At 47.1% G+C, this 27,298-nt stretch overlaps 2 protein-coding genes across 3 annotated transcripts; both read right to left on the reverse strand.

Moving 5' to 3' along the window:
• Positions 1–442: 442 nt before the first annotated feature.
• On the reverse strand, positions 443–1,765 carry EXOSC6 (exosome component 6). Its single transcript, XM_047835980.1, has one exon. It carries the CDS (start codon positions 1,704–1,706, stop codon positions 888–890), a length of 819 nt encoding a protein of 272 aa, XP_047691936.1. The 5' UTR covers positions 1,707–1,765; the 3' UTR covers positions 443–887.
• A 1,229-nt stretch (positions 1,766–2,994) lies between these two features.
• AARS1 (alanyl-tRNA synthetase 1) lies at positions 2,995–26,527 on the reverse strand. 2 transcript variants are annotated; one of them, XM_047836454.1, is made up of 21 exons: positions 26,434–26,527; positions 23,336–23,500; positions 19,464–19,652; positions 18,971–19,116; positions 16,566–16,757; positions 15,875–16,019; positions 15,363–15,508; positions 14,628–14,736; positions 14,322–14,472; positions 13,234–13,358; positions 12,660–12,804; positions 11,702–11,880; positions 10,469–10,582; positions 8,808–9,014; positions 8,096–8,280; positions 6,140–6,248; positions 5,333–5,446; positions 4,613–4,732; positions 4,411–4,497; positions 3,894–4,007; positions 2,995–3,513 (listed from the first exon to the last, which is right to left on the reverse strand). In XM_047836454.1, exons 2-21 carry the CDS (start codon positions 23,477–23,479, stop codon positions 3,328–3,330), a joined length of 2,907 nt encoding a protein of 968 aa, XP_047692410.1. In that variant the 5' UTR covers positions 23,480–23,500; positions 26,434–26,527; the 3' UTR covers positions 2,995–3,327. The 2 variants fall into 2 exon arrangements, with proteins under 2 accessions (XP_047692410.1, XP_047692411.1); XM_047836455.1 differs by lacking the exon at positions 26,434–26,527 and adding an exon at positions 26,086–26,198.
• Between the last annotated feature and the right edge of the window lie 771 nt (positions 26,528–27,298).

The raw sequence follows: 27,298 nt of genomic DNA on the forward strand, positions 1-27,298 counted from the left end.
AGCAGTGCAGGAGGCCTCCGGCTGTGCTGCTCTGCACACGGCCAAGGAAAGGTGGGATCTGGCTTCCACCCAGAGCCAAACCCCTTTCTGCTACCCACCCCTGAGCTTTGGTCTTGCCCAGCACCAAACCAGAGGCCAGAGAGTGCACCCAGAGTGCTCCTGGGGCCACACAACCCTCCCTACTCGTGCCACACCTCGGCAGCGGCCGCTATGGTGCTCAAAGGGGCAGCCTCTCCTTCTTCAAAGCACATTTCCCCACACCAACCCCAGCACCTCCTTCACCTTCAGCCGGTCTCTTCTGCATATGTTGCTCTAAGGAACAGGACACCTTTATGACAATGCTGTCCCAAGCCCTTGACACCAGGGGCCCAAGACCACATTACATGCTCAGGAGAGCCTTGCTCCGTTAAGTCCGCCACTGACAAGAAGCACAACAGAAGACTTTTTCAGATATAAAGGAATTTGTTTTAGCTCAGATATAAATGACAAGGCACAGCCCTCTGTCCACTCTCTCAAGAGCAGGCCAATTCTATAAAAGGAAGTCACTAGCTGGCCTGCTTAGGGTCCATCCCTGACAAGACAAGAGCTCCAAGCCCCGTTTTCCAGGCCAGTCCAGCTGAAGTCTTTTTCAACGTGGGAGTCAGGCCGCATTCCCAAGTTTCCTCTAATTGGTCGGAGCTGGGAAGCACCGGCTCAAGTAGAAACGTTTCTTTAATGAAATCGTTGCAACACAGCTGTCCAGTGCCATCAGTTCTGTGCACGCCTCCTCAGATCCTTTCTGGCCTCGGAGTTCTCAGCTCGGCGCAGTCTGGAAGCCGTCGGCACAGGTCCTTTAGGGGATGGCGGCAGCTCGGTCCTTGGCGTCCGTCGTGGCTCAGGCTTCTGGTTCAGGACGGCGCGGCGGCGCTCCTCCGCCGGGCAGCCCGCACCAAGCACTGCTGCAGTACGGGATAGAGCCGCTGGCAGCCCTCGAGGCCCAGACGCACTGCCTCGGCCCAGCTCTCGGTCGGGCCGCCCTCCCCGCTGCCCAGCAGCCCGGCCACCTGGTTGAGCACGGGCATGAGCGCCACGGTGAGGCCGGCGGCGGCGTGCTCCTCCTCCAGTCGCGTGGGGTCCAGTAGCCAGGTGGGCGCCGGCTCCGGCGTGCGGCTCAGGCCGCAGCCCACCACCAGGTCGTACATCTCGACCCCCGCGTCGGCCAGGGCGAGCGCGGCGGCCGTGAGCGCGGCGGCCAGCGCCGAGCCACCGTCCTCCAGCAGCAGCGCTGACACCTCGAGCTGCGCGCGCGGGTAGCGGCCCAGGCGCACGGCCGGCTCCAGCGCCTCCTGCAGGGCCAGCGCCAGCTCTCGCTCCTCCCCGCCGCCCGGGGGCGCGCGGCGCCGGCGACCGGCGAAGGGCGCGCGGCGGAAGTCGCAAAGCAGGCGGCCGCGCAACGCGGCCGGGGCCTCGCCGCCCGCCCCGGCCGGGCCGCCGCCGCGGTCGCCGCCCTCGGCCTGGCGCGGGCCGGACACGGCGCACAGCACCTTGGTGCCTCCCGCCTCCAGATAGGCCGAGCCCTTGGCCTGGCTCAGCAGCCCGGCGCGCGCATACACGGGCCGCAGCCGCGTCGGGTCGCGGGCTGCTGGCGCCTCCTCGTCATCGGCCGCGTACAGCTGAGGCGGCTGGGACTCCTCGGGCCCTCGGATACGGCGGTGGTCCCCAGGCATGGCGGTGCCTGGAGCGCGAGCCGCTTCCGCCCGCCGACCTGGGCTCGCGCGAGGGCTCTTCCGCCCGCTTAAAGGCGCGCGCCCGCGCGGGGTCTGTCGGGATAGCGGCGGGGGACGCGGCACCGCCCCCTGCCGTCCTGGAGGGAGAATAGCGAGCGGAGCAATGCCCTGGGACAGCAGCAAGGACACCTGGATCTTGAGGGGTGAATGGATGAATAGATGGCGCGACGGGGCAGGCCTGCAGAAGTGAGACCTGGGCCGGCCTGGCTGACCTCTAGCCCCTAGGGCCAGGGCAATCCCAGGGCATAAGTCTTTGTCCTTTCACTTGTGCAAGTTATAGTTATTTTAATTTTGTGGTTATTTGTGTGACTATCTCACACATATTCCCCACTGCCTTGCCCCAAAATGATTCTTGTCTTTTGTCTTGGTCATTCCTGCCACCTTCAGTACCCTACCTGGAGTAATGCTTGTTGATGAATGGAACAGCCTCTCCTGCACTGGTTTGTGTAAACGCTTTGTATCCCTAGGGGTCCTCTGCACCCTCCCGCTGTGTGCTTCTCTCACACTCCAGGCTAGGACAGCTTCTCGCCCCCAGGCCGTGACAGCTAGCTTCTGCTGCTTCTCCCAGCATAGGCCTGCTTTCCTCCTTCTCCTGCACCAGCAGGACTGAGAGTGAACCTGGGGCCCAGGGCCGCCTCTTGTACCCCAGGGACATGAAATCAGCCAGAGCCAGCACAAGCAAGCAGTACCCATAACCTCCCCGGCACACTTTCCAAACCCAGCTATTCTCAGACCTGAGTGAAGAGATTCAGGACCAGGGCAGGTCCCAATCCTCACTGTATACCTTTGGGTCAGGAAACCAAGAATGATGGGTCAAAGAGGTGGTGGTAGGCAAGTGACGTACCCTAAATACCTCCTGTACTGGAGAACACCTCTGATCTCACACCCCACGACTCAACATCAAAAGGGAGGGACACAGGCCTAGGAAATGGAGAGCTTCTCCTATGAACTGCTTCCAGTAACCCCATGGCCCATCTTCTACTGAATGACTAATGCCTTTCTCCATCTCACCCTCCAGCCCCACATTCTGTGGGCCACCTCCACAAGTGTCTTCAGGTAATCCCAAATTTGGGCCATTCCCAAATTTCAGGGGTCTGGAGCTGGACTTGGTGAGGACCACAACCAGAAGCCAGGTGGAGGCACAGCATTTATTCGATAGATACCCAAGGAGCCACAGGCTGTTACACAGGGGAAGGTGGGGGTTAAGAGATCACATGGCATCATCAAGTATTGCACATGGTCCTTTTATTCTCTGCAGCAAAAATGATTCCTCCCTGTAGACCCACAACCTCAGGCCTACAAAGAACTCTATCTACAGACATGAGCATGACAATGATAAATAGCAATCCTGGGGTAGTGGTTTTACACAGATGGCGCTGGTGTGTAGGGCTCAGGGGAGAAACATAACGTGGGCACTGAGTCACGGGCCAGCTCCCAGGTGAGTTCGTTAGTGCTGGGTTAGGAGGGCAGATTCACATGTCCTCGTGGCAGATGGAGAGCTGGCTGGACGGATGCATCAGGTGAGGGAAGGATGCTTCCCAGTGGAAGCTGCCCCTACCACTCAGTTCTTCACATCTCCCAGGCGGAGCTGGGCAAAGGAAGTGGCCAGTTGCAATGCCTCCTGCAGGCAGCCCACATTCTTGCCTGTGGCCTGAGCAGACACATCTTTGCCACCACCTTTGCCATCCATCAGGCCTGACACCTGCTGTACCCACTCGCTGGCTTTCAGGCCCCTGTTGGCTGCATTCTGGAAGACAAAAAGGAAAAGTGGGAGTCAGGACAGAGGATGAGACTGAGGGAGACATGGAGAAGGGACAAAAATAAAAAGGATGGGGGAACCACAGACACCCACTCCCACCTGCCTGGGTGCTGCTACCGATGGAGACCAGCCCGCAGAGCTGGTCTCTGCGCAAAGCGGGGTATCAGCACAGTTACACACAGCCCCTAGGACAAGGCCTGAGGGTAGCGGTGCTGGAGGAGGTGACAAACAGGTGGCCAGGAGAATGGCCTTTTCTAACTGGTTGCACCCACACACAAGGGTCTTGGCAAACAACTCTAAGAAGCAAGCTTCCTCAGAAAAGCTACCAATACCACGACAAAAAGCACAGGGCTGCAGGGTGTGCTGACCTGGGGGACTTGACACAAGCACGTGATCTTGCCAGCTTCATTATCCACCGTGAAGAGCATGGCAGATGTCTGAGGGGAATGTGTCTTGAAGAGCTTCAAGGCTTCATTCAGGGCCTGTGGGGAAACCTGCTGTCAGGCCGTGGCCTCAGGAAGGGGAGCCACGCTCTCCACAGGGCAGCGAGCCTGTGGAGGTCAGTTTTCAGAGCACCCCCGACTGCTACCCCCTCTAAGAGCAGGTGCTAGTCCCGGGAGACTCACGGAGAAGGCCCCAAGAACAAGGCCCTGCCCACATCTCTGGCTCTGAGGTTTGCCTTCCATCTCAGGAGCTGTAGCTCCACAGCCACCAGGTCTCTCCATGGCTCAGCCTAACCTCAATCCCAGAGAGCAGGCTATCAGGCAACCACTCCACTTAGAGCCACAAAGCTCAGACTCCAGCCACCAGAGGGCTGAGGCCCCAAGAAGAGACAAGTAGTGGACAGGCACAGGGCAGCACGTGCAGTCCCAGCCCCTGCGTTGCCTTGGCTGAGGCGCCGTTCTCCATCTCCAAGATGACAAGGGGTTGGTTGGGGTTGCTGTCAATGAGCTGCTTTGTCTTCTCCAACACCTGCAAGGAAGTCCAGAAGAGAGTCCTGAGGTCAAAGGCCCAGACAGCGGTCTGCAGAGTCTTTGCTGGGTGAATCCTCCTGGCTCCCTTCAGCCACCAGCACTGTGGGACTCACTCGCTTCTGGACATCGGCTTTGCTAGCCCGGTCCAGGTCATCCATGATCTTCTTCAGGGATTTGAGATTCTCCCGGAATTCGTCCTTCTGCCACTGGGGGATGACTACGGTGGCCAGGGCCTGGAACGAGAACCAGAACACCATTGGGACCTGGACCACTAGGATGTGAGGCCCAAGTCCATCTCACCCTTCTGTCTTTCAACACCAAAGTCTTCCCTGACTACTATCGAGGAGGAGAGTGAAAACAAAAAACAAAAAGGTATCCACTGGCCTTAAGACCAGTCACTTTATGAGCAACTACGGTAGATGTAACAAGTAGGGCAAGAGAGAAAGAGGCAGATAAGGAGGGCTGGGACCCCCTATAAGCGCTGGTCCCTACCAAGCAGTGAATACAGCCTATAATGGGCTCACAGGAAGCCCCCACCTATTAACAGACATGAGGAGACCTGGAAATAGTGGGTACCCACTCCCCCAACTCCCTCAACACTGCTGCCCACTCATGCTTGGAACGGGCTCTGCCATCGGCAATGGGGGCAGCAAGCAGATGCCAGGGGTCCACAGACTAGGATCCATGGAGTCCCCTTTGTAAGGCTGCCAGATAACAGCAGTCAGTTCAAAGGGCCACTGGAACCAGGATCTGAGAGTTCTTCAGGGAGTGTGTGATTTATCTGGCCTAGCACTTGGCACTGAGCAGGGCCTGAGGAGGGAGGCCGCACCTACCTCACCAAGGTCAGCGATCTCCCTCTGCACATCCTTATTTGGCGCAGTCTGGGCCTTCACTTTGGCCTCCATGACAGAGAGAGATTTCTTCAAGCTCTCCGCCTTCCTGAGGGCCTGCACAGAGACAATCAGAGTTGTAAACTCCCAGTCAGGTAACTTTCAGCTTCACTCTTGTCTGGAAACAACTGTGGCAACTGATGGCAGGCTATGGAACATCACATCCCCAGGACACCAGAAGTTTCTTGTCCTCCAAGGAGCATGTGTTGGCAGCCTTGTAGCCCAGAAAAGAGCACCCTCCTCACCGGTCTGACCAGCAGAAAGGCTGCACTAACTCAGGCTCAGGAGATAAACAAGAACTCCTGAGTTAGGAGGCCTTCTCACCCCAATGAAATGATCAATCCTCAAGCTTCAGCACACATCAGGCACCAGCTACAGCCCCACCCCCCAGGGCCACTATCCCCGTACACAGTGCATCTCAAACTAGGCACGTACCCTTAGGGAGATGGCAGGAAGTGGCTGGGGGCACTGGAAGCCACAGCAAAATCATGGTTTACCCTTCTAGACAGATATGCTATGGAGCAAATAGCAGAATTTACATATACTTTTAAAGATCAAACACAACATAGCTAGGAAGTCTCGTGTGGTGGTGGCTTTCTTCTGCCAGATAGGAGTAACGAGAGGACATTTGGGGGGTAGCATTGTACTTCCAATTCTGAATGCAGCAGCTACAAAACCAGCTACCTAATTCACAGACTGGGCTCTTCCTACCTTGTTCGTATAAGCCACGAACCAGCCTGATGTGCTCACCTTCTGGGCTTCCGCACCTGTGACGGCAACAATCCTCCGGATGCCCTTGGCAATAGCTTCTTCACTCACAATCACAAAAGCTCCCGCGTGACTCGAATTCTGCAGGTGCCTGAATGGCAGAACATAAAGTCCGTGGTGACAAGAAAGCCCATGCACCCCGGTCCTTACCACATCTGCCCTTGGTGAGGACCTGAGGTCTTTGAGGTCCCAGGGAACCTCCCTCGAGGGGACAGTGGGAAGAGGCCCTTCAAGTTGACTTCAGGGTATGGCTCAGACAGGAAGCCCAGGAAAGTCTGGGGCTAAGAGCACTCCGACACTGAGCAAAACACCACCTTTCTAAGCTTCAGTTTTCTCATGTATAAAATGGGGATAATCTGGGGCTCCTGGGTGGCTCAGTCGGTTAAACGTCCCAACTTCAGCTCAGGTCATGATCTCACAGTTCATGAGTTCAAGCCCCACACTGGGCTCTCTGCTGTCCGCACAGAGCCCGCTTCAAGTCCTGTGTTCCTCTCTCTCTGCTCTTCCCCTGCTTGTGCTCTTTCTCTCTCAAAAATAAATAAACATTTTTTTAAAAATACATTAAGTAAAACGGGGGATAATTCTCCCTCAGAGGACTACAATGAAAATCAAAGGAAATCAAACAAAAGTGCTTTGTAATCCCTAACACCCAACACAATGCTACTCTGGCAGGCTCTACATTCATTATTTTTGGTCCTCTTTGGAACATAAACTATATTCTTCTATCCCTGCCACTAGCTGAGAATATTGGAGGATTACCTTTAAAATCTCACCACAACCCTGTAAAAAGGTTTGGGGGTTTTAATTTTTTTTTAATGTTTATTTATTTTTGAAAGAGAGAGAACGCGAGGCAGGGAGGGACAGAGAGAGAAGGAGACACAGAATCTGAAGCAGCTCCAGGCTCTGAGCTGTCAGCACAGAGCCCTATGCAGGGCTTGAACTCACAAACCGTGATATCATGACCTGAGCCGAAGCTGGACGCTTAACTGACTGAGCCATCCAGGTGCCACCCCCACCCCCGCCCCCCCGCCGTAAATAGGTTTTATTCCCCAATTGCTCAGAGAACTTCAAACTCTGAGCTCATGAACTTTCAGTCATTCTGAGAGAGTGGTATAAAGGCTTTGCACGCAGTTTTCTGTGCTCCAAAGAATGTCTAAGGAGGCATTAAAGCAGAGTGGGACTCATCTGAAAGCCTGATTCAGCTGGGCAGAGGAGGGCCAGGAATGTGGTGCCCCAAATCCCTACCCCTTCCTCCATATGCTCACCTGTTCCCTACCTGCCTGAGGCTAGCAGGAGGCCCGGGATGGGCTCCATCATGACCTTAAGAATGTTCTTCTCGACAAGATTCCCGTGCAAGCAGGAGCTTCCCAGGCCACCACACCATCCCAAAATGACCCCAAGGGCTACAGAGGACTGCAAGTTGGAACAAACAGGTGTCTCTCCCAAGCCAACCTGAGCTGGGTGTGCTGCAGAGCCTGACTCAGGGGCCCTGACACAATGGGGTCAACCCCCAGATGCTGCTCAAGCTGGCCAAGGAAGCTAAGTGAAGGCCCAGCGGTGGAGAAGAGCTAGGACCAACTGGGGAATGTAGTGACCGCTCCATGGCCTTCCTGAATCCTGAATTCATAGGCCGCATTGTCAGGATCAGTCCAGGACACAAGACCAAGCAACTATAAGTGTTAAGATAATGCTTTTCCCCAGCCTAGGAAGAATATTTCATCACAAACCCAGCAAATGTCAACATCAGACACCAAGGGGTTTGACAGGGACACAAGATACTAAGGTTCTTGGGAGTGCTGTTTGGCAAGTACATTTCTGAGAACTTCATGCCAACCTTAGAAAAATAAGAGTGGGTCTAGCCTATTACCCACATCCTCCAAGGGTAGCACCAAATTAACCAAAAGTGAGTCCATCCACTGCTCCCCCTGATATACTCACGTTCCCCCACAGAACTCAACAGAAGTGAGTGAGCCAGCAGGACCAGAGGGGTCATCCAACAGCTCGGACACTGGGACCCCAATGGAGACGACTCGCACAGGGTCAGGATAGGTTTCATCAAACACAGCCCGCAGGCCCTGGATGGCTTTAGCTGCTGCCAGGGGACAATCCTGGGTGTAGACAGGCTGCCATGGAAAGAAGACAGAAAAAAGCTGGGAAAAGATCTCCTCTGGAGGTGCAGCAGGCAGTGGCAGGGAAAGTGTGGCCTTGTGGTCTTGCAGGCAAGATTCTGGGAGTCTAATCCTGGCTCTACCCATCACGTGCCCTGAGCCTGCTGATACAAGGCACTACATGTAAAGTCAAGGGGATCAAAATGGGAATTTCCAATTATTTTGCTCAACTGTGAACCAAATCTTACATGGATGCACTACATATGAAGGAGACAAAACCAGAAGAGCTCTGATTATCCCAAGGAGGGGGTGGAGCAAAAACCTCCCTCTGCCCCCTCCCCAGGGGCCCTAAGGCTGCTCTGCAGGATACCACTACTGCCCCTACACCCAGTGTGGCTGACAATCACTGCTTCAAACAAATGTGCATGCTTGGCAGGGTATGGTACAATAGAGGAAGGGCATCTGTACTGCTGAGAAGGTTCCACGGAAGGAAAGTGAGGGAAGAAGCAAGGCTCACGACCCAAGAGCTTACACACACCTACCTTGGCTGCCTCAATCATCCCGTTAGCAATCTCTTCAGCCTCCTTGATCTGCTGGGTAGACATGGCTCCTTTGGCAGTGAAGTCAAACCGAAGGCGGTCAGGAGCAACCAGGGAGCCTCTCTGGTCAGCTTCCCCAAGCACAGAGCGCAGGGCGAAGTTCAGGATGTGAGTAGCTGTGTGGTTGCTCATGATGGGCCTCCGTCGGGGCTGTGAAGGGCAGAGGCAGCTGGTGGAGAGGTGTGCTAGTCATACCTGCTCTCTCCTTCCCGACTACTCGAATTTTTAGGTGGACACATGGATGCCCAGAATAAGAGCTACATTTCCCAGCCTCCCTTGCAGTTAATTGTGGCCATATGAATAAATTCCGGTCAGTGAGTTGTAAGCAGGTACGATGCACACCGTTAAAGGGAAGGAACATGCCCTCCCCTTGCTCTTTCCCACTGTCTAGAACAAGAGTTGGTAAATTACGGCCTGTGGGCCAAATCCAGCCTGTTGTTCATTTTTACAAATAGGTTTACTGGAACACAGCCACTCCCATGTGGTTACATATTGTCTATGGTGCTTTTATGCTACAATATCGTAAGTATATAGTTGTGATTGAGACCATATGGCTCACAAAACCCAAATTACTTACTATCTGGAACCTTACACAAAAAGTTTGCCAACTCCTAGCCTAGAAATGGATCTGATGGCTACCTTCTTGGACTATGAAATCAAGAGCAACATCCCAGGAATGATGATAGACAAACAAGCAAGGAATAGCTGGGCTCCATGATTTTGTGGGGCGGAGCCTCTGTATCAGCTTGGACTTTGAGGTGAGAAACACATTTCTATCTTGTTTCAATCTACTGTTATTTTGGAACTCTGTCACACAAACAAAACCTATTTCCTAATTAATACAGAATTTCAGGATCCTGAAGAAGTATTTGAGGTTAATCTGGAGAAAGGCAATCCATGAAACAAGTCTGTAAGTCTCAACTAATATCACTGTCATCTGGGGTGCCTGGCTGGCTCAGTCAGAAGAGCATTCGACTTTTGATCTCAGAGTTGGGAGTTCGAGCCCCACGCTGGGTACAGAGGTTACTTAAAATAAATATATAAAATTAAAATAAATAAAATCAGGGGTGCCTGGGTGATTCAACTGAGCATCTGACTCTTGATTTCAGCTCAGATCATGATCCTCAGGTCATGGGATCAAGCTCCACAATGGGCTCTACACTGAGCATGGAGGCCGCTTAAGATTCTCTCTCTCCCCGTCTGCCCATCTCCCCTGCTCACACTGCTCTCCTTCTGTGTCTCTAAAATAAGAAATAAATAAAATAAAAATCACTGTCACCTGACTTGGGAACATACACATTTAATAACTTGCTGCTGCACCTGTCATAAAATCTACTCCTGTACCCGATTTATAATAATCTACTTATAATTTCACTTAGGAGTAACAATAATGATAGACCAATTTAAAGCAAAAGGAGATGAATACTTTTCATAATGTGTATCAAATCACCATTAAATCACCATTAAAGTGATGTACACTTTCATATCTTAGAATTTTGCATGTCAACTGTACCTCAATAAAGCTGAAATTTAAATTAAAAAAAAAAAAAAAAGGAACAGGATTACTAATCAGGTCTAGTGCCAACTAGCATAACACAACTCACCTCATCAATAAACAGCCGGACCTGGTCCCCCACTCTCAGGCTGCCGTAGATGGTCCCGATGTGCAGCACGTACCCTCCTCGCACCTGAGCATTCTTCACTGTAAACTCTGTTTTCTAAAAGCAGTCCAGGAGACCAGTAAGTAAATAAATCCAAATCTTATATATTTTTATATATAGTACATGCTATACACACATTCTCTAAGACCCTCCTTACTAGTGTGTATATACCATTATACACATGTTGCACCATTAATACCGTTGTACTTATTGTACATATACACATGCACTATTATTATACACCAAAAACTAATAAGGAGAAACCTCATTAAAGTGGAGCCAGGGAGCTAGGATCAGGAGCAGTAATCAATTTCAGAAAGAACTGTCAATTACAGACCCAACTGGGCATCCTCAACAGGAAAGAACCATCAATTACAGGCCCTAACAAGGAAAGATGCACGCTGCATCTCCTGCAAGAAATCAACTCCCCTGCAACTCTGCCAGTGAGAAACCATCAACACGCCAAATTTGTGATTTTCTCTCATGGACTTTCCCTTAAACAACCGCTCCCAACTTCTTCCTCCTTCTTGTCTATAAAATATCAGTTCCTCTTCTTTGTTTGTTGGACTTGCCTATTATGGTTTTGCCACAGCTTGCATGTCCCAAGTTGCCATTCTCTGCTATTCCCCAATAAACTCACTTTTCCTGGTAAAATAATGGTTTTGTTTTTATGGTTTAACAATACCTATATTTACCATTAAATATACAGACCACTTTATATATGTGCATATATATGCATATATATTCACAGATACATAGACGTTCCCTTTAGGAGCATCTTCGAGAATTTAAAGCCATCATAAGGAACTTCAAGCCCATGAGACTAGGAAACTCGTCCAAGATCACAGAGTCTGCACTGGCAGAGCTAGATGCCAAGGTTTCTGCAAGATGTCTGCCCTCTTCTTATTCATGAGGAAAGCTGGGAGGACCCAGTATCAACAAAGCAGCCTAATTGCAGGGATCCTGCTAAGAGGGGACCTAATGGCAATGAGGTCAGTGGTACGAGAGGCAGCTGCCTCAGCTTCAGAGACACTGACAACGGACTGCAACTCAAAGATGGTCATGTCTGCTCCGCAATGCCAGGATTATGAGGAGCCAGAAAAGCAACACTGCGTCCAGGCCCAGCCCTCTGTTGGATTCCCCTTCCTGGCTGACAAGGAAGAACTGTTTGCTCACATCTTCGCTGCTGTCCTCAACCTTCACCAGGTAGCCTTCATCATAAATCTGCCCTCCTTGCTCAGCATAGAAACAGGTCTTGTCCAGCACCACTCCACACTCCTGGCCCGTGGACACTTCTTCCACGAACATCTTATCCCTGCGCAGAGCCATCACTGTAGCCACTGCACTCTCAAATGCTGCACAGAAAGGGGAAAACAGGGTCAATGACTTCATTCACATGCTCTTAGCTGGCTTTTGCTCGATTCTATTTCTCAAGCTCTCCTTAAGTCCTAAGTGTCTAATTTTATTTTACATGCAAGCCCATTAGACTCCAAAAAAGGGCTTCACACCAGGGAATGTAACACTCAGTAGGGTGACCCACTGTCACAGGGAATAGGTAACTGGGACTGAGGAGTTCCCAGGTAAAACTTTGATAGTTCTGGTCACTCTAACTCTGAGCTACTGAGCGGAAACCTAGCAAGTCTGGTAAGTATTTAGGAGTAGTAATAAGTCCCCTACTCCCAAGGTCAATTCACAAAAAATGTATTCATTTTGTGGGCTTGCCTGGATACATTTAGGTATCTCTGCTGGAGCAAAAAAGAGGAACTATGTATTACCTGTTTATTTCTTTTGATTTCTTAACTTTAGAATGCCACTGTCCTGATGCAAAATTCAACAGCCACTGAAGGCTATATCAGTGGCCATTTCCTGGTTTTCTGCAGGGTGTTACAATTAGGGGAAACTGGGTACAGGGGACAAGGACTGTCCCTGTAAATGTTTTCACAACTCCCTATGAATCTATAATTATTCCCAAATAAAGAGAAAATTAATCGCCAAGGGACTCTAGTATAAAATCACAGAGCAGGACTACACAGCATGACAGGAGAGGCCACAATAGATATCCTCGGTTCCTAATCTGGATGGAGACCTCTCTCAAAAGCTACCCGAGGTAAGCACAGTAAGTACAGTAACATACCATAGCTCCCACTGGAATCCGAATGGTAATTATACTTCGGGGAATCATCTGTTGCTTCCAGACCCTTCTCCCTGAGCTCTTCAATAGCATAAATGTCCAGCATAATGAGATCTTCCGCACCAGCTCCCTTGCCCTGTGATTTCAGCTACCAATATGAGAAAGAAACAGAAGTTACCTTAATGTGGAAAAAAAGAATTCTGAAGGACTCAAAAATCGCTAAACTATGCTCAATATAAAGCTCCAGAAGAGAGTTTTCAATCTCGGCACTACCGACACTTGGAGCCAGGGAATTCTTTGCTCTGGGGGGCTGTCCACTGTACGATGTTGAGCGGCATCCCTGATCTTTACCCACCTGACACTGGTACCATCCCACCCTCGGTTGCAAAAACCAAAAACTGTCTTCATACATCACTACCAAATATCCCCCTGGGCTGGAGAGCCCCTACTTGACACACAGTGGTCTTGGGAAAAACAGACTTTCAAAGACTTTAATGGAAGGAACCCTTGTTTGCTTTGCAGCCAAGTCCTGCCTTGTTTCGTGCTGGGTTTTCTGCTCACTCCCCAAGTTCTTTACCTGGGCCAGTTTCCTCTCCTCTTCAAATCCATCCATATCTACCACCAGGCCCTTCTCTTCAGCAATCAGTCCAGTGAGATCCACTGGAAAGCCATAGGTGTCATAGAGGAGCCACGCAGTGTCCCCTGCACAACACAAAAGAATTGTGTAAGAATGATGCAGACAGAGGCACCTGGGTAGCTCAGTTGATTCAGCGTCCAACTCTTCATTTTGGCTCAGGTCATGATCTCGAGCTTTGTGAGTTTGAGCCCGGAGTCATGCTCTGTGCTAACAGCATGGAGCCAGCTTGGGATTCTCTGTCTCCTTCTCTCTCTAACCCCTCCCCTGTGGATGAGTGCACACGCGTGTGTTCTTTCTCTCTAAAATTACTAAACATAAAAAAATTAAAAAAATAAAAAAATAAAAAAACAAACGACATAGCCTCTTCCTTTTCATCCCAAGCCCTTCCCAAAGGATGCTGGCAGTGACAGAAGAATTGGAGACAAGGCAAGTTAGTATTGGTTCTGTGCACTTGTCAGAAAATCCATCAAATCTTTCAGAATTGACCTGGAGGAACCACAAGAGGTCTCCTAGTAAAAGTTCTGTTTCTTAATCTGAACACAAGTGTATTCAGTTTGTGGAAATTCATCAGGCTTTCCCCTTGTCCATTACACTGAAATAAAAAGTGAAAAAAATAAAGTTTTTTTGAATTAATTTTCCAGCCTAATAAAACACAAAACAAGTTGCAAAACAGTATATACCATATATTCCCATTTCTGCTGGAAAACACACACACCCCTACATACGTTTGTATGCGAATAGATAAAAGCTCTGAATAGTTATACAACTCTTAAGAATCGTTACTTCTGAAAAATGAGTTTAGGAAAAAGAATCCTCATTTTTTACTTCTGTGTTCTTTAAATACTTTGCCACAATAACATAATACTTTTACAATTTTACTGTACACACCATTTTATACCAAAAGCAGCATTATCAAGCTATCCACAGCCCTTGGAGACACAGACTCCGCTGTCATTTGTGAAAAAGGGCTTGCCTCTTCTGGAAAGATGAACCAGGCTGGATGAAAAAAGGAACAAACTGGTCCTTACCAGGAATGGTTTTACAGTCTCCCAGGCTCTGAATTTTCCTGTCCAAGATACGACGTCCTCTGCTAAGAGTCTTGAGAAATTGCACTTCCTCTTCATTAATGATGTCCTTCACCATATCTGGGTCCTTCTTTAGCTCAGGAAATGCATCCCCCTAGAAAAGAGGAAACAGAGATGCGGGCGCAAGAAAGACAGAGACCATTCTATGACCCCCCCCAACAACTCTCATTAGCAGTATATGATTTCTCACCCCATCCCTCTAAGCTGTGTGCATTAGGAGAAAAGAGGTAAGCAGGGAGATATACCTACCAAGGACTGGACAACAACATCTACTAATGTGGCAAAGAAACCCCTGCTGGCGTTGAGTTTCTCGTGGGAATATCGAACAGCCCGGCGGAGAATTCGTCTCAACACATACCTGTAAGAGGCAGAAGCCCATCTCCTCTAGACAACCTTCCCAGCTAATAAGCATTTTGTAATGGAGCTTTTAGAATTCTATCCAAAGCAACATGACCAGCTTTTTGTCTTTCTTTTCCAGAGACTTTGTTTTATTCTAAGACTGCTTCTTTTATGTGCCAAGGTCATTAACACAGTCCAGCAGAAAACTCAGGAATATACCCACAAATATGCATTAAGGGTGACCTGGGGTAACCCCAGTTTGTTTTTCTACCACATTCTGCTGACCCAGAAATGGAGGCAAGTACAACCCAGATGGCTGATGCCCACAATTCCAAGTCCTCCCTGTCAATAATAAAGCTGTCCAGGGCCAATCAATACCTACCCCATCCCACCCTGCCAATATCCTATCAGACAGCCTGAAATACAATCTTGACCACATCTTATACTTAGCACCAAAGATTTAACATAGTGGCAACTCTGTAATGTTGAGCCGGAGCTCTCTTAATCCATAAAAAACATAAAGGGACCCCCTCCAACTACCGAAATGACAAAGAAAACAATAATAAAGTACGGCTTTCAGTTTCACAGGGAGTCATCAAACTCACAGTGGCAGTCCTAACCCTGTCACATGTGTAATTCACTCACCCCCGCCCTGTGTTGTCAGGTCGACCACCATCCGCCAGTGCCACGGTGATGGTCCGGGCGTGGTCAGCCAGGACCCGATAGGCCATATCGATCCCATCGGCATCATCAGCACCAACCTTCCCAGTGTATGGCCGGGCACCTGTGCCCTACAGGTAAAAACCAGGAGGCAGCTCATTAGGAAGCAGCGCTTCTGGCACTGCCTTGCGCCAGAAGGTCCTGAGAAAGTCGACTGAGTGGGCATTAAGAAAAAGGCTGACCCTCTTGCCAGACTTTACAACACCAAGAAAGTTGACAGCAGGAGTAAAGAGCCTCCAGCCAGGCCCCTGCACTCAACAAACTACACCACCTGGTGCTTAGAGCCTCGGGTGATTAATGATTAAGTTGGCAGGTGGTCACAGGGACCCTTAGCTGGCAAAGCACATGATTATTTTATCTCTGGCAGTACTGCTAACTGTCCAGCCTAACAGTCCAGCCTCCGGGGAAGTTTGCAATGTTTGTGATAAGACCAGTACCTTCTGAATGGCCTCAAAGTAAGGAACAAAAAGGTCAGTGTCATAGTTGGACATCTTATTTTGCAGCACAGACACCAGTCGCTCCAGACCCATCCCCGTGTCAATGCTTTTCTTGGGAAGAGGTTTCAAAATGCCATCGGTTTCCCTGCACGATCCAGAGAAAAAGGAAGCTGAAACAAGCACTCCGGGGTGCCAACCCCTCCCTGCTGGCTAAAACTCATTTACAGAGAGCACAGATTGCAGGCTGGGACTATTTGCCACTTTCCTCTGCCTGGTTTGGTGGGAGGAGGGGAGTAGAGGAAAAAAGGGAAGAAGTAATCAGGGGTCTATTACAGAGTAAGGTGAGCTTCAAGGAAATGAGCTTTAACACAGCAGTGCAAATTACCACAAAAATGACATTACAGGAATAGTCAGTCCTTAAGCAGGCACTATGTGGAATAAAACTAGTTTATAAAAGATTAGATCTCTGCTCTGTCTCAGAGATCAGAGGGAAAACCTGAGAAATAAAATCTAAATAAATAAATAAAGTCATCAGGCTCTCCTGATGCCTTTAGTGCCTGCTTTAGCTCCACTCCACTGTCCCCAAAGACGAGGATGAGAAGACAGGCTTGTGCTCCAAGTTCCTCTTTCTCTATTTGGCTTGAGGAAAGGTGCTGCTATTAGCAGATACAGTCCAGGACCCCAAGGCCACCTGTTATACTGGATGAACACAAGGTTCCAAATCTCCAGCACATTGGGGTCATCTTGGTTGACGAGGTGTGCAGCATCCCGACCACCAATCCGGTCATAGTGGATCTCACTGCACGGACCACAGGGGCCTGTGTCACCCATCTCCCAGAAGTTATCCTTCATGTTGCCAGGCAGGATTTTGGAGTCATCCAGCCTGTGCAGAGTGGTGAAGACAAACACAGTTACAACCAATGACAAGGATTCTGCCCAGACTTGCACCCACCATCAGAAGACCTTATGCGTTTCTATTAAAAAAAAAAAAAAAAAAAAAAAAAAGGCCCACTCTTTGGCAATTACTAAGGCTGAGCCTGAAGATGCAGAACATGACTCTTCTCAAGAGTGACTACAATAGAATACAAAATACACATAGGCTGCCATCATAACTACATAAAAATAAGCAGAGGTATGGATAAAGCATAGAAAGGAACACATAAAAATGAAAACATCCATGCTGAATATGATCAGAATTTAATCAAATCTTTTCTTTGCAAATGTTCCTTTGTTTTAAAAACTGAAATGACTTTCCTGTATGACAGTTACTATAAGCATGAAAACACCGGGGTGCCTGGGTGGCTCAGTCAGTTAAGCGTCCGACTTCGGCTCAGGTCATGATCTCATGGTTTGTGGGTTTGAGACCCACATCGGGTTCTGTGCTGACAGCTCAGAGCCTGGAGTCTGCTTCGGATTCTGTGTCTCCCTCTCTCTCTCTGCCCCTTCCCTGGCTGTGCTCTGTCTCTCTCTCAAAAATAAATAATAAACATTAAAAAATTAAAAAAAAAAAACATATTAAAACCCTGCTGAGAAAACAAAACAAAAAACCCTGCTGAGTATTTCAAGCCATTTCTCTAGGCCCCAACGTAGTCAAGTCTTTCACCCTAAGATGATACCGAAAGAATTTAATAAGATCAAAATATTTCTAAAATATTGGACTCCACTGAGAGCCGCTAGATAACAGTGCACTCAAAAGAGATTGTGCTTGCAGGGGTGCCTGGGTGGCTCAGTTCGTTAAGCGTCCGACTCTTGATCTCAGCTCAGGTCATGATCTCAGGGTCGTGAGTTCAAGCCCTGCACTGGTCTCTGCACTGGGCATGAAGCCTCCTTAAAAAAAAAAAAAAAAAAAAAAAAAAAGACTGTGCTTGCTTGACAAACAGAGTCTGGACATACACAAGCCAAGCAAAACAGGACTCCAAAGTCAAGAGTAGTATGTAAGGTTCCCATGCATTACTGCCCAAAATGTCCCAAGTACACTTAGAACATAGTGTCTAACCAAGTAGGGATTTCAGACCAAGTACCAGGGGAAGCTGGGTTGGAATAACATACGTAGAGTAAAAGTAATTAGTTAATAAATGACAGAATGAATGAAACAGAGAAGTGGCACTAGTTAAGCGTGGTAAAAAGCTATGCCTCTTTTTTAAGACTTAATGTAAAAGAATAAAAAAATGAGACAAAGACATAGGCATGCCAGCTATCTACAGGAGGTATGTCACCCCATTTTCAGATTCCTCTTGATGCTGCACTTCATAAGTCCTATTAAGTTCGAAGCGTAGAATACATACTGCTCATCTGTCGCATCAACTTTCATGCTCCATGATTTTTCTTTAGAATTATATTACATTAAAGGGGAAAAAAATAAATAAATAAAACAACCCAGGCACCTGGGTGGCTCAATCAGTTAAGTGTCTGACTTCAGCTCAGGTCATGATCTCACAGGTCATGAGTTCGAGCCTCACATAAGGCTCCAAGCTGATGGTTCAGAGCCTGCTTGGGATTCTTTCTCTCTCCCTCCCTCTCTCTGCCCCTCCTGTGCTCTCTCTCTCAAAGTCAATAAATAAACTTAAAACAAACAAACTTCCTTTGTCCTCGATCTGTTTAAGTCCATTCCATTTCCATAAGAAATAACAGGTTTTATATGAAGAAAACCAGTGTGTTGAAAAAAACACACACATATACACAGGGTGACAGAAATACAAAAAAATGCCTGTAAGACTATATACATGGGGCATCAAACTATTAACACTGATTAATCTTAAGGATCTTCTATTTCCTATTTTTCACATTTCTATGTACTATAGTGTGAATTTTTACAACATATGCACTATATGCACAATTTCTAAAAATATATAAAAAGCAAAACAATGAGAGACTTATATATACAGGCTTTGAACACTGGAATGATCAAGTAAATCTAGTAAGAAGCGATGAATGCACCAAAGGAGAATTGCTCCCAGTCACTCCCCACTCCCCCTGAAACTGCACAGCCCAAAACTGGAAAAGGCAATGCACTCCAAGACCTAAGACCCGTCTCTGGCACTGAGTCAGGAATCACTTTATTCCTCCACACCCTCAACATGTGAGATGCATTCCTACCCCAAGTTTTGCCAGATCTGTTTGCACTCCAGGTCTGGTTCTAAGCCGGCAGCTTCATCCCCACCAAAGTAAGTAACATAAAGTCTTTCAACTGGAATACCAAACTCTTGGGTGAGAAGCTCCAGAGCCATCTTACACGCCAATTCCTACAAAATAACAAAAAGAAGTATGTGTCATGTGGCCAAACCAAAATCCATTTAATATGAGTAGGAAAAGTCCAGATCCTTAGGAACACAAATATAAAACTACAACACCTTCACTGTAAACACAGCCAAATTCTGGATCAATTTATAGGAGACATCCAAATGTAAATTGAAATCAAATGATAGGCACTGCTTCCAGGAAGTCTTAGTATTAATAAATGCCCTTCACTCCTGAACCCCCTGGATAATGATACTTCATATCTTAAAACAAGCCAAATTAGAACCAATTTCCTTCAACGGAAATGACCATTTTACTCAAAACCCCAAACTGATCTCCTTTTTGAGCTTACCTTGAAATAATCTCCAAAAGACCAGGAGCCCAACATCTCAAAGAAGGTGTGATGATAGACATCCTTGCCCACATCATCGAGATCATTGTGTTTGCCCCCAGCCCGGATGCATTTCTGGGTATTGGCAGCTCTGCTCAGCTTTGCCATCGGGTGAGATGGGTCAATAGTGTTCAGAAAGATGGGTTTGAACTAAAAAAAAAAAGGGGAACATTTCAACCTTTAAGGAGCTGCAGCTCTATCAGGCTGGCAGGAAGAAACCACACATGAACTGTTCAATTTGTAATTTAATTAGCCTGGAATAGGGAAAATTCTGAGGCAGGTGGCCTGACAGGGCTGCGATAGAGGCAGCTGATCTTGAAGCAGCTTGTCCCTGTCCTAGTTCTCTAACGGTCCCAACCACTGCCAGTAACACCACCTGCACAAGGGAAAGGCCTCCTGGATGTGTGATAACAGCCAGAGGCTGATGTAGGGAAACCTGTGCTTCCTCACAAGTCTCTGGTAGTCAGGACTTACATCTTTCTGGAAGAACTTATTCTAAAAGTGATGTGCTGGGGGTGCTGGGCTGGCTTAGTTGGTAGAGTGAGCAACTCTTCATCTTCCCCGTTCAAGCCCCACATTGGGCATACAGGTTACTTTAAAAAAAAAAAAAGTCAGCGAGCCTGTATGGCTCAGTTGGTTGAGCATCGGACTCTTGATTTCAGCTCAGGTCACAATCCCAGGGTCATGGGGTGGGACTGAGCCCTGCATCAGGCTGCACACTAAGCGTGGAGCCTGCTTAAGATTCTCTCTCTCTCCCTCTGCCCCTCTCTGTCTCTCTCTCTAACATTGAATAAAAAGAAAAAAGAAGAAAAATAGAAGAGTACAAAGTGATGTGCTGGCTCAACAGTAAAGGTGATAAGGGAGAAAAAAATGGAGACCTATTAAGGGAGTAAAATCAACACATTTAATGAATGACTGGATGTTCAAACATAAGATATTATTTGCCCTTAATATTTATCAAGTTACAATTTGATGTATCATTGTTATATGACTTAGTTTTATTTTCCCACTAGACCTGTCCAATTTGGTAACCACTAGTCACTTGTTACTTGTAAACTTAAATTAATTAAAATGAAATAATTAGGAACTAATTAGAATTTTTAAAAACAAAAAAAATCTGTTCTTCGGTCACACTAACTCAATAATCATGCATGGTGGCGCCTGGATGGCTCAGTCGGAGGAACATGCAACTCCTGATATTAGGGTTGTAAGTTCGAGTCCCACGCTGGGTGTAGAGATTACTTTTAAAAATAAATTAATTAATTAAAAATCTAAACAAATAATCATGCATGACTAGTGGCTACCATATTGGACAGCCCAAATATAGAACATTACTATCATTGCAGAAAATTCCATTAGACAGTTCTGAACTAGACCATGAACTCCTTTTTTTTTTTTTAATGTTTATTTATTTTTGAGAGACAGAGCATGAGTGGGGGAAGGGCAGAGAGAGAGGGAGACACAGAATCCGAAGCAGGCTCCAGGCTCTGAGCTGTCAGCGCAGGGCCCAACACAGGGCTTAAACTCATCATCTGTGAGATCATGACCTGAGCTGAAATCAGACACTTAGACTGAGCCACCCAGGTGCTCCCAGACCATGAAGTTCTTAAAAACAATAACTATTATTACTTATCTTTGTATATCCAGCACCCAGTCTAGTACCTGAAAAAGGGCAGATGTATAATAAATACTGTTTCAAAATATTATAAAGAAAAAAAAGAAGCAAAACAACCATTAAGATATCTCTGATTAAGAGACAGTACAGCACAAAAGTTAAGCAAATGACTACCTAGGCTCAAATCCACACTCCAGCACATACCAGCTATGTCAGCTTGGGCTATTTACTTGAGCTGTGAGTGCTTCAGTATAGAGGGAGGATCAAATTAGTCAATATACATAAAAGACATAGATCAGTGCCTGGCATATAGTAAGTGCTACATAGAGGGGAATAATTACTGTTATTCATAGAACATTTAGAAACACTGAACTCTCATGGTTCTTCTCCCAAGTATAGTCAGCACATGTGGGAGAAGACAAAACCCATGCCTAGGAATGCCTGAGCAGAAAAGAACCTCTCCAGTGTTCCAATAAACCAATCACCTTGCAAGTCCACATAAAATCAGTGCCCCCATCCCAAGTGTATACAAAAGATTTACACATATAATTGAAAACCTGTATAATTTCATAGTTAACGTTATACAAGATGGAAAATGTTCCCATTGTCTCTAATTTTCCATGCCAGGAAAGAGACCAGAAAGAAAAGAAAATGTCAACTTATCCTTTACACAGAGTGAGACACATTCTAAGGGCCAGTGGGTACACTGCGTTAAGCAGGGCTCCAAAAGAACCACCAAGGAAAACCCTGAGAGCACTATCTAACCTGAATCCACTTCCATAATCAGCCTGGTAAACAGTTTTCAACATCACAATAAAGCTTTCAAATTATCTTTTACATTTTATAGTTCAATTGCCCCAAACATAAACCCTACTAATAGTTTCTTCAACAGTGGATCTAAACTGGCATCAGTGGCAGCAGCTTCAAGAAAGAGTTTTTAAAAAAATCAGTAAAGCTGCATGGTTCAGAATGGGAATGAATGCAAAGCTTTGAAAGAATCCTGAAGAACTCATTAAAAAAAAAAAAAAACAACAAGGATAATGGAGGATTGAAGGAGAATGACAATAGCTGAGTTAAAAAGTCTCTTCAGAGCTCAGCAAGATTAACCTAACCAATGACTAATAAAACCCAGCTTTTTCCTTAGCAGAAAATAAAAGCAAGACTTTACAGACTAGGGGCGCCTGGCTGGCTTAGTCCGTAAAGCATGTGACTCTTGATCTCAGGGTCAGGAAGTCAAGTCCCATGTTGGGCATTGAGCTTACTTAAAAATATAAATAAAGTGAGGGCGTCTCAGTGGCTCAGTCAGTTGAGACTTCAACTCTTGATTTTGGCTCAGGTCATGGTCTCACAGTCATGAGATTGAGCCCAGAGTTAGGCTCCATGCTAGGCATGGAGCCTGTTTAAGATTCTCTCTCTCCCTCTCCCTCTGCCCCTCCCCTTGCATGCATGTGCTCTCTCTTTGTAAAAATATAAAATAAATAGGGGTGCCTGGATGGCTCAGTCTATTAAGGGTCCAACTCTTGGTTTGGGTTAAGCTCATGATCTCACGGTATGTGAGTTCAAGCCACACACTGGGCTCTATGCTCACGGCATGGAGCCCGCATGGGATTTTCTCTCTCCCTCTCTTTCTCTCTCTCTCTGCCCCTCTCCCTCTGGCTCTCTGTCTCTCTCAAAAATAAACAAACATTTATTTTTTTATTTTTTTTATTTTTATTTTTTCAATGTATGAAATTTATTGTCAAATTGGTTTCTATACAACACCCAGTGCTCATCCCAAAAGGTGCCCTCCTCAATACCCATCACCCACCCTCCTCTCCCTCCCACCCCCCATCAACCATCAGTTTGTTTTCAGTTTTTAAGAGTCTCTTATGCTTTGGCTCTCTCCTACTCTAACCTCTTTTTTTTTTTTTTTTTTTTTAACAAACACTTAAAAAATAAATAAAAAACAGGGGCGCCTGGGTGGCTCAGTCTGTTAAGCATCCAACTTCGGCTCAGGTCATAATCTCGCAGTTCACGGGTTCAAGCCCCACTTCAGGCTCTGTGCTGACAGCTCACAGCCTGCATCTTGTTTCAGATTCTGTCTCTCCCTCTCTCTGCCCCTCCCTTGCTTGCGCTCTTTCTGTCTCTTGAAAATAAACAACTGTTAATAAAAATAAAAATAAAAATAAAAAATAAAAGTAAATAAATAAACTGTTATGAAAAAGCAAAAAACCCTTACCTGGTTCATGCCCGCATTGGCAAAGAGCAAAGTGGGATCGTCCAATGGGATGGTGGCAGATGAGTGAACATAGGTGTGCTCGTTTCTCTTAAAGAAATCTATAAATCGCTGCCGTATTTCACTTGCTGTTAGAGTTGAATCCATCTTGAAACTAACCCTATGGAACTAACCAAAGAAAAAATAAAGGAAAATTAGGAGAAATGAAACTAAGAGATAAGCAGACATTACACAAGCTTCTCAGGCCAAGTCAAAGCAGGACACCGGTAAGCTACTTGATCCTACCGGTAAGCTGTTTGATCCTAAAACCTCTATGTTGTAACATCCAAGGCTAAAATCATCATCGAAACAAAATTTGCTGCAACAGCAGGCAACAGGCCCACGTGTTCTTCCTTTTTGTGCCAACCTCAAAAGGTTCAATATACCAACACGTCAAGTAGAGCATGAGTGCTTTCTTCACGTATTCATTTACACCAAACATCTGCCATGGCCTTGACCAGGAATTAGGAAATCAGAATAAAAATGTCATGGTTTATGGTCCAGCAGAGCAGCTCACTGGGGTTGGGGGAATGATCAAGAGACCTGGGTTCCAGTCCTAGCTTCAAGTCCTTAAGGGAGTTACTTTACCTCACCAACAAAAAACGGGGTCCATATGAGATGAACTCTAAGGATCCTTCCAGCTCTGTTCATCTACATGCCTAGAATTGTGCAAAATCCTATTATCCCTAAAGCCAGGGTCTCTGGGTTTGGCCTGACCATCTTGGGGAGGCTGGTGGCAACACAGTGGACCTGGGGATGGGCCTGGCTACACCTGGGACCGCCTGCAAGTAGGACTATACCTACCCCCACCTAGCCTAAGCACCCCCAGCACAACTGGTAGATTGCGACCTTCCCACCTATTAGATTCCTAGGGAGTGAGGAAGGTGCAGCCACACTGAGGAAGTGGAGCTCAGAGCCAGTGGAAAAAGAAAGGGAATCAGAAGAGAAACTGGGAAATAGAACAACTTTACAATTTCAAAACTCTTTCACATCTATTATGATTTTTCTGAGAGGCAGGTTAGGGAAAAGTGACAGCCCTTAGTGGAGGGTACCAATCACTGGCATAGTGCTGTAGGGCCATGCAGCACTGGGCATCTGGAAAAAAATGGGAACCATCTCACTGACATTAGCTAATTCTCTAGGATTCAAGACCCAACTCTAATCTTAAATAAGTCACTTTATCACAACTCATTTCCTGTTTTGTAAAAAAGTAGCATCTACTCTGCCTACTCCACCCAGGTATCGTGACACTCAAAAGCCATCCTATATTTGGGAAGCAATTTGTACACTGGAAAGCCCTATAGGAATATGGATGCTATTACTTTAAGTCACTTAGTACAAAGGCCTTTCTTCCTTTGTATAAGGATGATAAAAAATAAAGACATACAAGGTGAACAAGAGACTGTGACTCAGATTTATGCATAAACACAATTTCAACTGATTTATTCACAACTGAATCAACTCATTACTCAAACAAAAGCCCTTTGGGCAAAAAGATGGTGAAACACTGGCTGAAAGAGGCAAAGAGCTGAATAAAGCACCCGTAGATAAGGATTTTTATGTCCATGCTGAGAGTCAAGGCTAGGGTTTTTAGAAACTCTATCACACCATATTCTTCCTCGTCCCTCCTCATCACGGCTCTCACTGAATCGTAATGGTGGCAAACATGAACGTACAGTGCCAATTCTGATTGAGCAACAGCACAGTTTCAGAATGTTCATTGCTCCTTCTCTAAATGGGCTACCTGAGGTAAATAAACTGAATTACAAAGGACACATAAATTTTCCATTTTGCTCACTCATTCAACCTACATAAATGCACACTGTGCTGGGAATCGAGAAGAATGACTCTCTGCCCTCAACAGGGAGACAGTCACATACAGAAATAACTGCAAAATGATGTAAGGATCCAATATATTGACAATAAGCTCTATGGAGGCTGAGACTACTAAAAAAAAAAAAAAAAAAAAAAAAGCTGTGTCACCATCACAAATTTATTTATTCAGTATAAATATACTAGAAGGCTGTATGAGATACAGAGGTAGCAAAAAGGATGGTCCTCAGATTCCACTTCCAAACAGGGCTGTAAAGGTCTTGAGTACCTTAAATCACACTGGCCCTTGGTTGAGGCTCCAGCCACAGGACCTTTCAATGTGCTCTTTATGTCTACCCTACTCCTCTTTCCATTTTCCTACTTGTTTCCTCATTTTTGACATATCAATTGCAGAGACTTATTTAAGAAAGGCTTCTCCTTGACCAGATTCTCCTTATTTTATTCTGGTAGCTCCAGGTGTCTTCCTTCGTAACTTCCACATGCATTGGACTGCTTGTTTCATGTCCATGTCCCCAACGGGCTGGAAGTTTCACCTCTGTGAGAATCATGACTGATTTTTGCTCACCAAAGGGGTATATCCTCAACATCTAGTACAATGGTTGCTAAATAAGTACTTCAGGATTAGGTATAATCCTTTAGCAGCAAACTGTTAGTGAATTTAAAGCACACCGGGAAATGCAGACTCCGACAATAATAGCTGAATATGATGGAGCATAGAAAGTGCTTCCAGGTGAACCTGAACCAGGATCAGCTACTTAGCTAATTTTAAGAAATTAGGAAATGGCTCACAAGAGGCATTCCAACCATCCAGACCACCCTCACTACCACCCCCAAATCCTCGCCCGCCCCTAGGGGATTAAAACCGGGGGACATAAAAAAACCTCAGCTTTGGGCGGGTAGTCAATGGCAACCGTGATCCTCCCAAGGTCCTGGTCCTCGGCAAGGCCACCCGAGGCCACTCCACCCTCGGCGCTCCAGGGGTCTACAAGAGGCCTTTCTCCCGCTGCGCTGTAGCCAGGCGGCTGCCCGCACCGACTCCAGCTCAGGCTCCGGTTCCAGAGGCCTCGCGAGGCCTGGCCAAGAGACCCGCTAGGACAACTGAGCTCTCAGGCCCCAGGACCCAGCCGCTCTCGCGGCGCCTCAGAACTGTCCGAGGTCCGTCTGCTTCCCTCAAAGGTCGTCGCCCCTAACTCCTCCCTCAGAGCCCACCACCCAGGGCTCGCGGTTACCTGTTCCCGCAGAGGAGCAGCTACACCCGCCCGGAGCCACGCCGGACCGCAACCCGTACGGCCCTGCCCAATCAGAGCGCGCCCATGGAGAGTGCCCCGCCATGGCTTACCTACCCGGGACACTTACTGGTCAGTCATCATGCCAATCAACCCGAGCACGAATCAGCTTATTAGTCGGGTTCCAGGAAGGCGGCTCTAAATCGGCTGATGCAATGGCGGGGAAAGAAGGGAATGGAGTACGTCACGTGACTGGTTTCTGGAGGCCGACATTTTCGTTTGCAAAGTCCTCATAGTTGACTTGGTTAATAAGGGTAACCGGCGACATGTTTGGTAGAGGTCACAGCTTTTGCTGTACAGTTCTGTTGTGTTCATTTTAGTCGCAGAATGGTTTTCAGACTTAAAAGATTCTGATTTGTTGTGCTCATGGTTACACTTGTCTTTGTCAGACCTTCTTGGATTTGGTGTGAAAGATTAGGTACTTGAAGAGGGACGATTGAGTTGGTATCTGGTCCTCAATTTGCCTTTGAAAAATAATAGTAAATATTTATATGTGAAGCATTGTATTTCACACAGATTGTTCCACTTGATTTTTCAACTACATATGAGGCAGGTCAACTGGCATCCGTCTTTACACATGAGGTAACTGCCTTGCCCAAGTTTGCTCAGAAGAGTAACTTACAGAACTATGATCCAAACCCACATGTGTTTAACTCTTTCTTTTCTTTTCTTCTTTTTTAAATAAGCTCTATGCCCAGTGTGGGGCCTGAACTCAGCTACCCTGAGATCAAGAGTCAGGCTCTACCCACTGAGCCAGCCAGGTGCCCCTAAAGTCCATACTCTTAAACCACTACACTATTACCTCCAT

Source organism: Prionailurus viverrinus, chromosome E2, assembly GCF_022837055.1.
Source record: "Prionailurus viverrinus isolate Anna chromosome E2, UM_Priviv_1.0, whole genome shotgun sequence".
Classification (NCBI taxonomy): Eukaryota; Metazoa; Chordata; class Mammalia; order Carnivora; family Felidae; genus Prionailurus; species Prionailurus viverrinus.

Coding starts and splice junctions, on each gene's coding strand:
- EXOSC6 (XM_047835980.1), bottom strand. CDS start 1,706: ATGCCTGGGGACCACCGCCGTATCCGAGGGCCCGAGGAGTCCCAGCCG.
- AARS1 (XM_047836454.1), bottom strand. CDS start 23,479: ATGGATTCAACTCTAACAGCAAGTGAAATACGGCAGCGATTTATAGAT. Junction 15,509..15,874: donor ACTTTGAGGCCATTCAGAAG/GTACTGGTCTTA, acceptor TTTTACCTGTAG/GGCACAGGTGCCCGGCCATA. Junction 14,473..14,627: donor ATGTTGTTGTCCAGTCCTTG/GTAGGTATATCT, acceptor CCTCTTTTCTAG/GGGGATGCATTTCCTGAGCT.